The 18,885-nt window shown below is 41.5% G+C and overlaps 1 protein-coding gene across 1 annotated transcript in view; it reads right to left on the reverse strand.

Moving 5' to 3' along the window:
- Window positions 1–8,299, reverse strand: part of ABLIM1 (actin binding LIM protein 1) — a 279,086-nt gene extending 270,787 nt beyond the window's left edge. The window contains exon 1 of the mRNA XM_066238278.1: window positions 8,096–8,299. Coding sequence (XP_066094375.1) covers window positions 8,096–8,108 — 13 coding nt within the window. The 5' untranslated portion in view covers window positions 8,109–8,299. The remainder of the gene's footprint in view (window positions 1–8,095) is intronic.
- Between the last annotated feature and the right edge of the window lie 10,586 nt (window positions 8,300–18,885).

Genomic DNA, 18,885 nt, shown 5'->3' on the forward strand with positions numbered 1-18,885 from the left:
AGTGTCTAAGCAGAACAGGGTCCCCTAAAATAAATAGTAACTAAGGAACTGGTGATTAAACTAAACCATCCCCGATACTCATGCTCATTACTCACCCAAACGCTTAAGAATCAAAAGAAAGAGTTCCTTGTTTAACACAAAACGACAACAGAAATCTCCCTAGAACCCGTAAGAGCTTGCCAATCCAACCTTGTCTCTACATTTTTCTTATAACATTGAAAAATGATGGCTTTCCCCTGTCCCTCCTTCTCCCAGACTCCGGGACTCCTCTCCTTCTGTTCATTCCCATTTGGTGCTGAAAGCCAGAAATAGCTGTTTACTTCATTGTCCTCATTTCCCTTCATTGTTACCATTCAGTTCTCCGGCGGCTACCCTGTTGTGGATGTGTTTTTCAAAGGAATTCTCAATAAGTTGAGAAAGAAAAGCACAACTGAAGACCTTGGACACAGTTTCAAGCAAAACATGTTATAGGACATTTTCCTTAAGGCAAACTATTTGTAAATTGACACTAATATAGTTATATATATACCATCTAAAATTATTCTCATATGTAATTATGTTAAAGAGCTGGAGAAAGAACACACTGTACATGACAAAGAACTTTAACTTATTAAAATGTGAATAACAATAATTATGCATGTAGAGCTCTTCCTCTTATGAGTCCAAAAAAAAAAAAAAAAGATCTAACAAAGGACCCAAATCAGATGCATGTACCCTAATCAATCAGTACTTGACCCACAATTCCTGCTTTCATTTCTGTTCTAATGCAGGGCTCAATAATACAAAGGATTTTATGAGTACATTACTAAATAATGTCTTGCCCACCCAGTAATTATGAAACAAAATATGGACAATTTCCGTATAGTAGTAAACACATATTAGGTAATTTTTCTCAATAAAATAATCAAATGAGCTGGGGAAATAAATCTCAAATATATTGGCAGAAAGTCATTACATACGTAGTGAGTTCAAGAATAACCATAGGCAAATTGAACAACAAATTCTGCAGCCGCTTTCATACTGCATTAACTAGAAGAAATAGAGCCCCTCATTTAAGATGACTATGGAGAGACCAAAGGCACAAAACAGTTCCTTCTTACAATAGTTTTCTTCCAGGTAATTTATCCCAATAGAAGGAAACTATCATATGAGTTAACCTCTCCAAAAGAACCCCACATATTCCAAAAATTCATTTGGGTTTGACTTTGCACTAAGCATTATCGTACAGTCTATAACAGTAATTACACCTGAGCATCTTCCCATGAGAGGAAATAGCCTAGAAACGTGCTGGATGGAAGGGGAGAAAAAAAGCCAGCCCAATATTTAATTTTGATGAAGATAAATACAATGTAGCTAATATTCCCGGCAGATATTCAGATCTGACCAAAATTCTACCTTTTGAAACAAGGAATACATTGATACCAGAACACATGCTAACTAGAAAGTCTACTAGTTAGGAAGGCCACAGTCCCCATTTACCTGGGATGGCCCCACTAAACACCTGCTATCCCAGTATCCCATCAGACTTAGCATTTGTCCTCCTAGACAGAAGTATCCCATATGGACAATAACTTCTATGGTACATGTCAGATATATTATATATTTAAATATGAGCAATAAATGTTGATCAGCCCCTACTTGCCCCAGCCTCATTCAACCACAATTTCTAACACCCTTTGGAATAAATCTGGCTACTCCAGGAAAGAGATTCAATTAATACTACCTTATTGAATAACAGTGAGGAAGGCTGAAAGACCAAAAGAGTTAGCCACTGTGTATCACACTGTCTTCTTGCTTGCTGTCAAGACATTTTCAGATAAATGGTTGGCATTTCTAAATGTTCTTAGGGGAAAGGGGAGAAGAAAGCATGAATTTTCTTAACTGTGGGATCCGGATCCCTTTTATATCTAATATAAACTGTAACTCTACCAGCTTCTATTCCATTTTCGATAGAGAATAATGTGATAACTCAATTTAGTCTAGTGAATACTTAAGTTATACTCAAATCCAATGTCTCTATTTTTTTTTTTTTTTTTTTTGTATTTTTCCGAAGCTGGAAACAGGGAGAGACAGTCAGACAGACTCTCGCATGCACCCGACCGGGATCCACCCGGCACGCCCACCAGGTGCGATGCTCTGCCCACCAGGGGGCGATGCTCTGCCCCTCCAGAGGGTCGCTCTGCCACAACCAGAGCCACTCCAGCGCCTGGGGCAGAGGCCAAGGAGCCATCCCCAGCGCTCGGGCCATCCTTGCTCCAATGGAGCCCTAGCTGCGGGAGGGGAAGAGAGAGACAGAGAGGAAGGAGGGGGGGGTGGAGAAGCAAATGGGCGCTTCTCCTATGTGCCCTGGCCGGGAATCGAACCCAGGTCCCCCGCACACCAGGCCGATGCTCTACCACTGAGCCAACTGGCCAGGGCCCAATGTCTCTATTTTTTAATAGTCTTTAATCTGCACCAATCCCTCTATTGCTCCCATTCTCTCTTCCATCCTCCCACCCTCCTTTAAAACAGTTTCCTCCAGTTTGTGGGTAAGTTAGTTTGAGTCCCAGGCTATTGTCCATCACAGGAAAATGGCATTTGGATTATAGACAACCAGGTACTCACAAAGACAGCAAAGAGTGTACCCTAACTCTTGCAAGGGAGCATACAAATGCTGAGTGCAGGAGCAGCCCAGTAAAGCCCACAGGACTTACTCTATCCTTGGGGCTGAGCCAAGGGTACCTTTTTAGCCTGGCCATACCTTCACCACGATGGGTAGACAGACGAGCTGCAGGAGAAAAAAACAAAACTTCCAAATGCTTCTCAAGAAGCACTTAAAGAAAGTGAACAACAACAACAACAACACACAGTTCTTTTTAGCACAAGCTCCAGTGTGTAAGTCGTGCTGCACATCTGGAGAGAAGACAACCCCAGAACACTGTCTCAGTGACGTTATAACATTTAATGAGTATAGGCATACAGCTGGATTTGTGATCACATGTATTTAATTGTGAACTCTAGGAAGGCTGAATAGATGTCTACGGGAAGGATGAATGGATAAATGGGTGGAGGGATGGATAAATGGATGAATAGATAACATTCTTAGAGACTATTTATTGCTTTAACTAGATTGAAATATTGACCACTCTTTTTCTTTTTTTCTACCCAAGAATATTGGAAACCAGTGATTAAGCAGACAATGGCAGCCACAGGTGAAGTACAGTTCAAGTCTTAATAAACAGCATTTTGTGAATGAAGCAACACAATGTCAAATTATATCAAGCGGCTACTTATGTCAATGAACACTCACATGAATTAAGGTCCAGAAGAACCTGAAAGCACAGGCTCATGAAAAAGAAATGTTCCTCCCATAAAAGATGATGAAGACTAATGTACTATCTCAGATTATCAATGTTACTAAATTTCATTTTTCGTTCTAAAGGGCTCTATGAATTAATGCTGTTTTGGTCCTCTCTAGAACCAAGGGAACTGTTAATGTGCATGTAAAAACATGATGCGTGAAGAATGCACACTTCTTCCTGGGGGGATGGCCCCGCTCCCTCCCCTGGTTATAGCCACACCTGTTGCTGGGCTGTTGTGCCTTCAGCCCTCCCAGGTGTTAGCGTTCTTAGCATTTGGATACTCGTAGTACTGGGATGCTTAGCACTAGGATGCTCTGCCATTCTTAGCATGGGGACAAGGCTCAGATAGCCTTATCTGCCATATGAAAGGCAACACAAAAAGATGGCTTGGGGCAAGATTTCTGCCTAAATGAGAATTGTGGCCAGGATCAAATGTAACTCACTGCAATATAATTTGGCAATAAAATGCCATCTTTAATACTGCAGGCAGTTGGAGAACCAGGAGTGAGTTATTCTGAACGTACCAAGGACAGACCTGTCGCTTCCCTTTGATGTAAAAGATTACTGGCTCCATTCCCCCATCTCCTCCGTCTTCTTCCCCCTCACCACTGACCTCATGTCCTCCCTCCATGTCCCAGACTCTGTCCTCCCACACACCCTGCATTTCACTCCTCCCAAAAGGAAAGCAGAGCTTCCAGTGTCCTGCCTGCCAAATCCATCCTTTGAGCTCCCACTCCACTTCCATCTCCTCTGTGAAGCAGAGCTGTCCCTGCTATCTTGAGTCCCAATGAACTGACCCTCCCATTCCAGTTTAATCCGTACCATATGATAATCGTTATCAGCTATGTGTATAACTTTATACGTACACACACCTCAGTTTGAGTTCCTTTGGGAGTAGAACTAACCATTTTTCATGTTGTATCCCTAGTCCCTAACATAATAAGGCATGCTGTTGCATTAAGTGATGTAAACTTCCAAATAAGATCAGAATTATGTATTATGTATATGATAATAATATCAGCTGTCCACGCAAGAATCTGATTAATCCTCAAAACACAGACACACACAAATACAAAATGGCTTGGTACTTATAGTTTTAACTATAAGAACTGTTCTAAGAATTGATTTTGCTACAAGTTCACGGACACAGATAACAAATGTATTAGAATCACTGTGGGAAAAGGGAATGGGATTGGGGGATGGGGATAAATATCTATCAATAGATAAATTAAACAAGAGAGGATGCTGATGAACTGATGATGACAGCGAGTCATAACCTGAGATGTGTGATGGACTCAACCTTTTCTAGATGAGTCTCAAAATATTTTTTCTAATGTAACACTGTTCATGGATACAACGTGGGAACAATTCAACCTTCTTAAGATCTTTTCTGAGCTACGATTCCCTCCCACGGGAAATACTGATGTCAAAAACTGTTTCTCTCATTTAAAATATCTATTTATTGAATGAGAATCCACTTATTTTAAATACAAAAAATAAGGACTTTCAAGAAGTGTACTGTGTTGCTGTCTTGATTATTCTAAACACCCAAATTAATAATGACTAAACTTGGCCATCACGTATCTCTTCAGTTTGATAAAGTGCTTGAGAGTTCTGTAACACAAAGAGAGGAAAAAAATGGTAGCAAATACAGGCTAGAAAAAAAATGGCCCCCAAATAACAGCAAATAAGAAATCTAGGTGTGTTAATCTTTGCATCATCATGAAAGTATCTGATAAAGATGATGCAACTAGTGCTCTAACGGGTAGAGTCGCAGGAAGAAGGAAGAAGTTAGAGGGAGAAGAAGAAACAGAACAGTTTCCCCATTAACAGCAGCACCTGCATCTTTAATGAGCTCCACTGGGAACGTGGAGGCTGAAGAAGTCAGCAAAAATGGGTGTAGCTCTGATTCCTACAGTCTCTCTGCACCCCAACCCTATGAAAGAGCCCTGTCCAGCAGAGAGCTTTGCTGCTACTCTGTCAAGCTGACACCAGCCCACTCCACCTCTACTTTTTGTGGATTCAGCCCGGGACTCAGCTTGGTCTGCAACCAAAACTCCTCGTGCCAAAGTTAGAGCATTTGAGCCAATCACGCCCAACCACCATCCTTGTCCCTGCAGTCTCGATCATGGACAGGACAGAATGCCCGCGTCCCTGTCATTTACTCTCCCTGTTGTCATTACCAAACGTCCATGGAGATGTTTCTAAATGTATTAGAAATTCCAAATTATTTACAAAGACTGTTTTCTTTAAATCTCAAGCATAAGGATGACTTCGGGTCATTTACAACAACATAGATGGACCTTGATAACATTATACTGAGCGAAATAAGTAAATCAGAAAAAACTAAGAACTATATAATTCCATACATAGGTGGGACATAAAAATGAGACTCAGAGACATGGACAAGAGTGTGGGGGTTACGGGGTGGGGGGAGGAGAGGGAGGGGGTTGGGGGAGGGGAGAGGCACAAAGAAAACCAGTTAGAAGGTGACGGAAGACAATTGGACTTTGGGTGATGGGAATGCAGCATAATCAAATGTCAAAATAACCTAGAGATGTTTTCTCTGAACATATGTACCCTGATTTATCAATGTCACCCCATTAAAATTAATTTTAAAAAAATCTCAAGCATAAGGCATTTTCTCTCTCTTCTTAGTAGATTAATGATTGTGATATTTACTATAACATTCAAAGGACTAATAACAGAGAGGTAGTATGACAAAGTGGGTGTCATCTGCACTCAGACAGACCTGGGTCAGAATCTGACTCTGCCACTGCACTCAGGAAAATCACACAGTCCCTCAAACCTCAGTTCCTGCCGCTGCAAAATGGGGAGGTAACGGCAGTATCTACTTGACCCAGTTATTAGGAGGATAAAATGATTTAATACATGTAAAGTATATCATGGGCCCCCCCCCCCGCCGGACCCTGCAAGATCAGTCAGACCTTAAACAGTTTAAATGCTAATTATCAACATGGGGTTGAAGGGGAGACAAGACAGCCCAGTGAAACGTCTATATCTGGATTCTAAATCATCCTGCTTGAAACCCGGTTCAAGGAGCAATATCCGAGAACTCTTTTCTGGTCCAGTCCCAGCCCAGATCTCCAGCCCTCTGAGTCACTGGGTTCATCGTCATTTCATATCCTCAGATAAACCCCAGCGACCCTGTAATCAGTGGGGCCAGAGACACGATGACAGTGGGGGCAGAGGCCCCTATGTACTTGGTGCTTCCCAGGACATACCAAGGTTCCCAGCAGTTACTTGGCGCCTATGGTGTGGAAGACCCTGTACCGAGGGTTTGGGCGGTGAGAAGCAGGATCGGAAGTGAACTCTGACCGCAGAGACTTTCACAGCCCATGAGAGAGATTCCCCGCATATTCCTTGTGGTACTTGGGACAGAAGTTAGCTTGGAAAACTTCGGTCTTAGAACACAGTTCGGGGACTACACAGCTGGAGCCACTCAGAAGGTCTGGTACACACACCCAGTCCCCTAAAATCATAGCTGCTCCACCTGTTTGTTTGTTTTTTCTTTCTCGAACATGCACAAATTATTAGGCATCATTAGGCAGGTAGTATCTCAGGACCCCAAGTCCCAGTCAGTATCTACAAATGTAAATCCTGTCATTCCACCCAGCCCTTACCACTCCATTTCCAGGTATGAAACCAACCAACCCTATTGCCAGATCAACAAAGACTAGTTTCCTTAAAAAAGAATGGCAACATTCTGGCTAGAAATGATTGTATTTGTGACATGCCCTGGTAGGAACCCTGGAAAGCTCACTTAACTATCCATCCAGCACATGTTATTAAATTCCTAAACTCCTATCCTCCCCCCCCCCTCAAAAAAAGCAGGGTTAACTCTTCAGAGGTTCAATTTAAAAACCTCTGCCACTTCTACAAGTCTCAGGGCATGAAAAGGGGTGGGACCGATTGCTTTCAACTACAGTTTCTAAAAATAATCGATATTTTCCTTAAATGCTTATGGCAAAGCAACCGAGTCGCTTCGTTTGACTTGCTAGCAAGCTGCACAGTGACTTGATCTCTTAAATATTTCACTCATCGTAGCGGCCACTGAGCTATGTATGACTAACCGACTCTCCTCGCATCACCACTGGCCCCAGACAGCAGGAAATACGTTCCCTTCACTCGTGCCTGGAAAGGTATGCTGATTTTTTTTTCTCACTTTTATCCAGTTCCACCTGCAATAACTGTTTCACTCCAGAGAGAAAATGGGCGGAGTAGGGGGGAGATACATGCAAAGCGTACAGGTAGGGACTTGACATTTTTTTTAAATGGGGAGTAGGCGCTGCAGCTTTAAATCTTACTGCATCAAGCACTGGATTCCTTCCATAACCGAGCTGCAAAATGGTAACAAGAAAGAAGGAAAAAAATACCTCTTCCTCCCTCCAGGCCAGCGCTTCAGGCGGCTCCCCAGCAGGACCGGCAGCCGCGAGCCCATCCCCCACGCCCTCCAGCTCAGCCCTTCAGCTGGTCTAGATGAGCCAGCACCGACCTCGGCCCTCAGGCTTCGCCCACTTCGGGTCAAGGTCAAGGGCGAGGGCTTCCTTGCACCTTCCTAGCCACCCAGCGCCCAGGGATCAGTTGGCAAAGTTTCAGGCCGGGTTGGAGCCAGCGCGGCTCTCGCGGCCCCTCGCCCTCCCGCGCCTGCCTGGCCCGCCCTGGGCTGCGCTCTGCCCTGCCCGGCCCTGGGCGCAGGGTCCGTGGATGGTGCCCACCTGGTCCCTACTCACCCCTTGCGGACATGGTTCAGGCAGCAGGAGCCGAAGCAGGAGCGCAGAGCAGACACTCAGCAGGCAGTGGGGAGGAAAAGATCTCCGAAATGCACACTCGCGCGCACACGCGCGCCCGCCCGTGGGGAGGCGGCTCGCAGAGCAGGAACGCCTCCCGGAGGACACCTGGCCGCCTGGAGACTCAGCGGCCACGGGGACCCGCCGCGGGCGCGGCAAAGCTGACAGCCAGCTCCCGCGCTGGGCGGGGCCCGCCTCCTAGCCTCCCTCGCCTGTCCCTGCCCACCCACCGGGTCCAGTGGCCGCTGGGGACGCGCTGTCCGCTCTGTTGCGACGCCAGGTGGGGCTTTTGTCCCCGAGCGTGGTGGAGCGAGCAATAAGGTTCTATGTCTCTCCCTCCCCCGGGTTCCTACTTTGAAATAGTAACTAATAATAATATTGTTGCTGGTCCCAGGGAAAGAAAGTAAGAAAGAGCTGTTCGGTTCCTTCCTTTAAGGCTTAGATGATGTCTTTGAAAGAAAAGGAAGACTGCTGTTGCCCGAGGGCACTCGGCCCTTCGTGGAAAGAAAGTCTTGGGCATTCCATGTGTGGATCAGAGCAAAATCAGAAACCAGTGACCCCTCTCCTATTAGCTGAGTGGGATGGGGTGGGACTTTCTCCCAGTGACTCTGGAGGTAAGTCTTGGAGAGCAGCGCTGACAAGCACAGTGTTTTGAGGTTAACAGACAACCAACCTCTGTAGAACAGAGATTTTTAATTTTTTTCATCTCTTAGCACACATAAGCTAATTACTAAGATTCTGCAGCACACCAGTCTGACAAAAAAGAAAAAAAATAGGTACAACTTTGATTCATTCATGCCAGATGTCTATTGTATTGGCTGTTGTCTTTTTTTTTTTTTTTTTTTTTAATTTGACAATCTAAGGGAATGGAGGTCAGTGCCCCTGACTAAATAGTCAGGTATAGCATGTTTTAAAAATTCTTGCAGCACACAGGTGTGCCTGCCAGGGCACAGTGGTTGAAAATTGCTGCTATAGACACATTGGATTCATTGCATCAATGCTGAGGTGTCAGGGCTGATCGGGGCTGGAAAGTAGAGTGAACATTCTACACAAACCCACTTTTTCTATATATTAGGGTAAAAAAAAAAAAGATACAAGAACAATCTCTGACTGCCCTGGAATTTTATCAACTTGAGCCTGATGCTGGTAAGTAACAAAACAAAAGCCACCAGATCCAGAAGTTCTAAACTGAAGAAGTAGGATTCTAAGATTTAAGGAGAACATGTGTAGTATCATATGTGTAGTATCATAGACCTCTAGGACTGGTGGAGGAATTGTCAGGAATTCATACTCATTCCCTTCCCTGTCTTCTCCCTGTACACTCTCACAGTAGAGGTTCTGCCCAAATCTATACTGATATGATGGGAACTGTATAATAGGTTTGACAAATCAGAAATATTCAAATAGGTGAACATAATAGCTCTAGGAAAAATGGGTGAAATCAAGTGATCATGTAAATAAGGAAATACTAAAAAAAAAAAAAAAAAAAGATAAGCAATGAGAGTAGAAAATATTTCAAATTCAACTACCAACTATAAAAATTAACTTCTTATTCATTGATCTTGATAATATTCCTTTCACTGTCTTCTAGGTAGAAAATATATCAGTTAATTCAGTCTCAAAACAAGTCTTCTTTGCCACCATCCTCAGTCCACTAAAACCCTTCTTATCCAAAGGATGATTGCACAATTAGCCTTGATACTCTCCCTACATCCAGCCTTTACCCACTCCAGTTTATTCTTCCCACTGTCTTGAGAATAGTTTTTATAAAACACTATTTATAACGTGACATCTTCACCCTCCAAAACCTCCAGTGAATCCCCAGTGATTTCCAGATAAAGCCTAAACATTTCAAAGTGTCTTCATCCACACACACCATTAATCAAGTCAACAGAATTGCATTGAATACATACTATGTACCAGTCTCTATGGTAGCTACTACAGTTATAATGATGAACAAGATAGATATTGTCCAAGGACTTGCTCAAAGACTACAGAGATTTTAAGGTTTTCTACAATTTACACTCTCCTACCATTCCAGCTTCATTTCTAGTTACTCCCCTAAGCAACTGCTCTGTTGTAGACAGAATATTTTCCCGTTTCACAGTAACATCATAATATCCACAATCCCTTCTTCTCACTGCTCTTTTCAAATGCCCCCCTCCCCACCCAAATTAACTTATATACCACCTGCTCATGAAATGCTTGCCTTAACCCACATTGATCTATTCATTGTCTCAATTTCTGTAGCCTATCTTTCCAGAACCATCTATTATTATTTACTATACTGTTTTGTCTTTTTGTTGTTCATTCATTGTTTATGTTGTAACATTTATTTAATGTGTTTCTTATCTCCTCAGCTGACTGTAAGTTCCTTAAAATAAGAGCCTTGGATAGTCTTGTTGAAATGAATTTGTTCTGAAAGTATATATATTACAGAATACATATTATATCAGATATTATACTAATAAGATAGGGATGTCCCAGAATTTTGTGCCTTTATACTTTTATCCTTGTGATTAGTATCCAGTCCTTTTCTCTAACTGCCATAATCATTCTGGTCCTTATAACCTCATACCAGAACTACAGGTACAATGCAAAAGCCTAATAATGAACAGACCTTACTCTTATCCTTAGGGTGCTTATGCCAGTGGTCAGCAAACTCATCAGTCAGCAGAGCCAAATATCGACAGTACAACGATTGAAATTTCTTTTGAGAGCCAAATTTTTTAAACTTAAACTATATAGGTAGGTACATTCCTTATTGAGGTAGCGCCTGCATGTGGTATTTTGTGGAAGAGCCGCACTCAACGGGCCAAAGAGCCACAGTTTGCTGACCAGGGGGATGCTTACAAAACACACATATGCAGTTTTAAGTCTGAAATAAGACATCTTACACAATACTGTTAGGTACACAGATAGCACTCAGTACCTGATGGACTGGAAGGTTGAAAAGAATGGGTTTATCATCAAATATCATCTTTAGCAAAAGAAAGGCTTCTCTCTGAATTTAACTTTAGTCTTCTTCGGGTTAAGTATCAGTTTAGATTTTAAATATATATGTGATTTTGAAGTTATGATACTTTGAAATGCTTTTTAGAGTCAATCACATCATCTAAGAATCTCTTCCTATAGTCTTAGAAATCTGAAACTAATTCTTCCAACCACAAGGCAATGAAATTCCTCTTAGTAGTTCAAGTATCCTAACAAACTGCTCACCTAAAATAATCAAAAATACCTTAGAAATCATTCTAAAAGTGAACTTAAGGTACAAGAAATTTTAAGAGAAATATTAATTGCAACTTTTTAAAATCAGAAAATAAAATGTAGTTTATGAATTGAAATTATTAAGAGGAGTTTATTAAGACCAAAGGGAAGAAACACATTCCAGTCTGTATTTGAAAAAAAGATGTACTATTTTAATCTTGCCAAAAATACCCTTTTAACTCTTAATGGAAGGAAACTTAGTACATTATTAGTTTTTTCTATTTTTTATTGATTTTTAAATGATTGAATATGGATTCTTACTCTCACAGCTTTTCAACTGCTGACTCATCATCATTTCTCTTGCTGAACCTAAAGTTCTCATAAACTAGCACGAGAGGAATTCTGTTTTCTATATACCTTCAAGTTTAAAATAGGCAGACTAAACCACTCAATAATTTTTCAGCAAATACCTATATATTGCCTATGATGTCATAGGCAATGAGAAAGACATGGCAAACAAGTTAGATAAGGTCCTTGTCCTTATGACATTTACTCTTTGCTAAGGAAGTTAGACAATATACAAGAAGGAGAAGATAAACCTGAGACTCTTCATTAATTCAGGACATCAAAGGGGGTAGGGGTAAAATGGTCCCAGGTCAGTAGCATCTCTGGCTCCCAAGAGAAGCAAACAAAAATTTTATTTTGATAAAAATATTCCCAGCCCTGGCCAGTCGGCTCAGTGATAGAGCATTAGCCCGGTGTGTGGATGTCCCAGGTTCAATTCCCAGTCAGGGCACATAGGAGAAATGTCCATCTGCTTCTCCACCTCTCTCCCTCTCACCTCTCTCTCTCTCTCTTTCTCTCTCTCTCTCTCTCTCTCTCTCTCATATCTCCTGTAGCTTGATTGGAGCAAATTTGCCACAGGAGCTGAGGATGGCTCCATGCCCTCTGTCTTAGACACTAAGAAGAGAATGGTTGCTGAGCAATGGAGCAACACCCCATATGGGTAGAGTATCACCCTCTAGTGGGCTTACCAGGTGGATCCTGGTCAAGGCACATGTGGAAGACTGTCTATCTCCCTTCCTCTTACTGAATAAAAACAAACAAACAAACAAACATTGCCAATTTAGATATCCAGATTTCCTCAGAGGATCAAACAAAAATATAGTCATTATCAAAGACTACCAAAACACAATGCAGCAAGCCACTCTGAGTCAAAATAAACAACAATGAACAAGATAGATACTAAGTAATTCAGATATTGTAACTCCCAGATAAATATGAGAGGAATTTTATAAATTATAAAGTAAAGTAATAGAAGAGACACATCACAAAAGTGAGCCAACAAGAGACTATCAAAAATGACCAAGTAAGTTTCAAAAAGAAACAACAGAAAATTAAAATATCAACTGTTGAAATTTTAAAAAATTTTAATGGGTATGTAAAACAACAACAAAAAAATTGGAACCAAAAAAAGAATGAGTGAGATGGAAGATAAATATTGATAATTACTAAGAATACAGCTATAAAATATTAGGAGATGGATAATACAAAAGAAGGGTTAAGATATATGGAGACTGCAATGAGAAGGTCTAATGTGGAAATATAGAATTATTAAGAGAGACTACAAAACAAACAGGACAGACATCATTTAAAGAAATAACAGCTGAAGACTTTTTTTTTACAGGAAAACATAAATCCATAGTCAAAAGAAATATATCTCAAGCATGATGAATAAAAGAAATCCAGACCTAAACATTTTGTATTGAAATTTGACAACACGAAAGACAAAGGGTTCTCTAAAACAGTCAAAGCGAAATGACATAGCCTAAAAGAAATAACAGGCTGACAACAGACTTCTTGAAGGGAATGATGAAAGCCAGAGGACAATGGAATCCTGATTAGCCTATACCAGGGGCCGGCAAACTGCAGCTCGAGCCACATGCGGGAGATGCTCAGCTCAGCATCAGCTAAATCACAGCCCTGGACAAGGAGGCCTTAGGAGAGCCCACACATGTGCATCTCTGTCGCTTCTGTTGGCCTAAACCCACTACTGCCAAAGACCCAGCAGCAACCTCCTATTGATATTTGGCTCTGTTGACTAACGAGTTTGCCAACCACTGGCCTATACTGTACAGGCCTACATCATTTTATTGTGTGTCTCAGATACTGTGTTTTCATCAACATCAAGGCAAAGCTCTCCACCAGCAAAAAGATTTAGGGCACAGAGACCACCATGTCCTGGGAGTTCAAAGTACCAAGCTGTGAGGTAGAAGAAACTGTAAAGAGAAAGAACTGTAGGACTACACTTCCTCCTGAGACTTAACTGAGTACTAGGCTGCATGTGTAGAGGGTAAAGCTCCACAGGTGCAGGTAAAATGAGCAAAAAGTTGAAAGCTAAGTAACATATGTGGTTTGCACAGGGCTGAGAGGTATTTGTGTTCTGGCTAGGCACAGTGAAGATTCATTGGTGACAACTTATGGCATTCAGTGGAGACCCTTAAGGGTCACACCTTAGTAGGAAGGCTAAAATACTGCTGGAGTAAAAAGATACACTTCTTCCACCTTAGTAAAGCTTACACCAGGCTTTGTTAACTTACTTGTATGGTAAATTATCTTTATCAAACAAGATTCTTTAAACCACACAATACCACCATTACATAGCAGTCTCTGCTATGACCACAGCTGACTGGAGTGAGGATCTGATCCAAGATGGGCAACCAATTCCCCTTCTAGAGAATTTGTATTGGGGCAGAGGACATTTATTAGTCACTGGGGACTCTGACCTGGGAAGCAAGGTGCTTTGAACTGAATTGTGTCCTGCAAAATTTATGTTAAAGTCTTACTCTCCAGTGTGATAGTGTCTGGATATGGGGTCTTTGGGAGATCATTCATTTAGATGAGGTGATTAGAACTGGACCTTCACCATAGAATTAGTGCCCTTATAAAAAGAGACAGCAGACTGCTTTCTCTCCCTCTCCCTCTTCCCCTTAACATGTGAGGGCACAGCAAGAATACTGCCATCTCAACCAGAAAGACAGCTCTCAGCAAAGCACATCATGGTACCTTGATCCTGGACTTCCAGCCTAAGAACTGTGAGATAGTCATTTGTCTTCTTTAAACCACCTGGTCTATGGGATTTTGTCACAGCCTGAGCTGCCTAAGGCAGGTACACAACTCCACAAATATACTAAAAGCCATTGCATTTTACATTTCAAATAGGTGGATTGTATGCTATATGAATAAAGTTGTTTTTAAAAGTGAACAATAAATTGTCATAAGCCTGGGTTCAATTCCAGTCCAAACTGCCTAACTGGGAGACCATGGGCAAGTCATTTAACTTCCAAACTTTGTGATGAAGAACTTAGCATCTTTATATCATATCTCTCTCACTTGCTACTCCTCCATCCTTAGGCACAGCCTCTACAAACCTCAAGTTTCTTCATCTGAAAAGTAGTTGCTTGTTTGGGATCTTTTATGGATTCAGTGAGATAATGAATGTTAAACATATCATCATATAATCTAGCATATGGTAAATACTTCATAAAATTACTACTTGCTGGGCTCAAAATTCACGAAGTAAAAATAATATCCACCTCACAAGGTTATTGTGAAGTAGAAGTAAAATAATGTATATGAGAGAACTTATTAATATAGACCGTTGAACAAATGGTAATTTTTACCATTAACGGGCATGTGGTATGGAACCTCCCCTTCTTTATCCCCATTGGGACCTATTTTTCATTTAGGGAGCTCCTGAACTAATGCTTGAAGACACCCATGTTATCATCCACCACTTCCATTCTGAAATCTGTGTTCAGCTCATCTCAGCCTCCTCACTGTGCCCACATCTAAGAAATTTAAGTGAGCTCATGCTTAAAATTGCTGTTTAAAGGTGGAGCATACTGCTGTATTTGATATCAGTCCATTCCTTAGAAATTATGTTATGAATGCTTTCTATTCTATCCTTTAGTAAATAGTAAATGCTTTCCGTATTATTATGTGGGGGTTTTAACACAATGAAACTGCTAGTCTGAAGCAGGGGGGTAAGAGGCTGGTCATGCAGCATGCTGGAAAAATTACATAGAAGTGGACCGCAACCTGAGGGAAACGGAGAGGAAAATTGGACTGAAAATGGAGAGACAGAGTCAAAACACGGGAATGAGTCATCAAGTTCAGATCCAGGCCAGAATGCAAACCTTGAAAGGCGTCTCCTCTGGAAATGAGGGCCAGTGGCAGGGTTTGGTAGAACGGATTGGAGATGTTAAATATTTCATGTGTGGAAATATAGATTCTACGGACGTTAAATATTTCAGAGGTAGGCTCATTAAAGGTACCGGGGAATCAGGCAGAAGGAAGAACAGATTCTACTCTCTACAGGAGTCAGGCAAAAAGTACTAGCTGTCCGAAAGCACCCACCCCAGGAACCAGTGACCTGAAAACAAACAAAACAAGAAACACAAGGTATTCAAGCAATCTGAGAAGGATACACCTTGATGGAACATTTAATGGAACATTTGCGAGATGGTGACTGGCAACTGGTTCATTCTAATTATCAAGGGTGACTCATGGGCGGCTGGCCGGTGTCTCCTTAGTTCCAGGAGAGAGGTGAGCATCCAGGAAACACTGGAAGCTCATTCCAAATGCCACAGATAGACCAGAGTGTGCCCGGTCACTGCAGGGACTTCTCACTGTTCTGTTTCAAAGATTGCCTTTTAACAATGATGAATTGATATGAGAATTGCAGACACACATTTTATAAACTCTCCCAGCCATTGTTTAGATATGTGCAATCACACCAGAGGGACCTGCAGCCCGATGCCGACACTGCTGCTGATACGACTGAACTGCTCCATCTGTCTCTACTCTGCGAGTGGCAGGAATTCCTAAGTGACATGAAGAAAAATGACCTGGTCTATAGTTTGTGATTGAACTCCAAATCTGATGTCTACAATGGCCTAAAAAATGTCCCTAATCACTAAAGACTCAATATTATGCTACAAAAATTGGAACGGAAGCTTCTAATACAAGCAGCAGTATTTCTAATACACAAGCAGAGAGCTCTTGCATCAAAGCAAAGTCAAGTTCTGATGAGAAGATCACACTGATTGATTAACTGATTGCAGAGGCAACCCAGTGGGTACAAAAGTAAGCATCATCTTAAAGGAGAATAAGGCTCTAGTTTGCATAACAAAGCACAGGTGATCTTTATGCTACATAATTGTGAAGTCAAAAATTATATAGATATTGAGACGTGTGAGGCCAAGTAATTCAGAGTGCTAAAGAGTGTTCCAAAGGACCCCTATAAATGGTCAGAAATATAAGATGGTAGACAACAAATCCATTTGGGGTGTAGGAAAAATCATAAGTGACATCTATTATAACGTTTTTTTTCTTTCAGCAATAAAGATGTTGTTCCATCATCTTTTTCCATAGTCTGTGTTGAGAAGATTGCAATTAGTCTTGCTGCTGTCCTTTAAAAGTAAAATGTCATTCTTCCTGTCTGTTTTAAGATTTGTCTTTATCTTTTTTTTTTTACAGAGATAGAGAGAGAGTCAGAAAGAGGGATAGATAGGGACAGACAGACAGGAACAGAGAGAGATGAGAAGCATCAATCATTAGTTTTTCGTTGCACCACCTTAGTTATTCATTGATTGTTTTCTCATATGTGCCTTGACCGTGGGGCTACAGCAGACCAAGTAACCCCTTGCTCGAGCCAGTGACCTTGGGCCCAAGCTGGTGAGCTTTGCTCAAACCAGATGAGCCTGCACTCAAGCTGGTGACCTCAGGGTCTCGAACCTGGGCCCTCCGATCCCAGTCCGATGCTCTATCCACTGCGCCACCGCCTGGTCAGGCAAGATTTGTCTTTATCTTTAGTTTTCAGCAGTTTGGCTATGATATACATGCCTATGTGTGATTTTATTTTTACTGTGCTTCGGGTTTGGTGGTTATTTTTAAAAAATCTTTAGGTTGTCTTCATATATTCCATCTGACCCATATTGTATTCTCACTCCATCAAGTTGTAAATGTTAGATTGTTTTTACACTGTGTCTCTTGTGCTCTGTTTTATTTTCCTTAATTTTTTCTGTTTCAATTTTGACGATTTCTGTTACCTGTCTTCAAATTCACTAACTCTCTCTTTGCTGTGTCTTCTCTGTTAAATTCATCCAAAGTGTTCTTAATTTCCGATTAAGGACAAGCCTTTTTAGTCAACTATAATATGTAATGATCTGTGACTTTGCTTTGTCTTGTCCGTTTTTTTTTTGTTGTTGTTGTTGTTGTTTTTGGTAATTGGCCATAGTTTTGTCTCTTCCCACATTTTGTGATTTTGACTGTGTGCCAAGCCTCATATATCAAAGAGTCCAGAAGAAGCTGCAGATGAAACAGGCGGGTCCATCAAACGGGCAGGTCACCTCAACCCAAACAAGGGTTTCTATTTGTCCCTGAGTTGCAGGTGTGGCCCTTCCGGCTTTTCACTGGACAGCCTACTGGTCTTTTCAGCTCTTCGAAGTTAGTTCTGCCTTTCCGCACTTTTGAGTTTATTTAGCTTTTTGTCCTCTAACCCATTCAGTTTCAATATTTAGCAAATGCTTTGGGAGTAACCAGCGACCTCGTCCAGTGAAACTCTGTCTTCTAAGAACCACGGAACCAGGATATTTCACTCTGCCTTTGCGAAGCCTCTAGCTAAGCCTGCTGCTGTCCTGTACCACCCAGGAACCAGGAAAGACCCCTTTGTGTTTGGTTCCCTACTAGCTTACAATCTGTCAAGCCGGTCCCACAAGACCACCAAAAGTTCCACTTGTCCCTCTTTTCCCTAGAATGGTCCCTCTTCCTAGGCCAAGCCTGATTCTTTTTTTTTTTTTTTCATGGCTTAATTTTATTTATTTTTATTTTTTTTTAAATAAATTTTTATTAATGGTAATGGTATGACATTAATAAATCAGGGTACATATATTCAAAGAAAACATGTCTAGGTTATTTTGTCATTAAATTATGTTGCATACCCCTCGCCCAAAGTCAGATTGTCCTCCGCCACCCTCTATCTAGTTCTCTGTGCCCCTTCCCCTCCCCCTAACTCTCTCCCTCCCTCCCTCCCATGTCCTCCCTCCCCCCACCCCTGGTAACCACCACACTCTTGTCCATGTCTCTTAGTCTCGTTTTTATGTTCCACCAATGTATGGAATCATGTAGTTCTTGTTTTTTTCTGATTTACTTATTTCACTCCGTATAATGTTATCAAGTTCCCACCATTTTGCTGTAAATGATCTGATGTCATCATTTCTTATGGCTGAGTAGTATTCCATAGTGTATATGTGCCACATCTTCTTTATCCAGTCTTCTATTGAAGGGCTTTTTGGTTGTTTCCATGTCTTGGCCACTGTGAACAGTGCTGCAATGAACATGGGGCTACATGTGTCTTCACGTATCAATGTTTCTGAGGTTTTGAGGTATATACCCAGTAGAGGGATTGCTGGGTCATAAGGTAGTTCTATTTGCAGTTTTTTGAGGAACCACCATACTTTCCT

The sequence above is a fragment of the Saccopteryx bilineata genome, chromosome 7 (genome assembly GCF_036850765.1).
Source record: "Saccopteryx bilineata isolate mSacBil1 chromosome 7, mSacBil1_pri_phased_curated, whole genome shotgun sequence".
In the NCBI taxonomy this organism is placed as follows: domain Eukaryota; kingdom Metazoa; phylum Chordata; class Mammalia; order Chiroptera; family Emballonuridae; genus Saccopteryx; species Saccopteryx bilineata.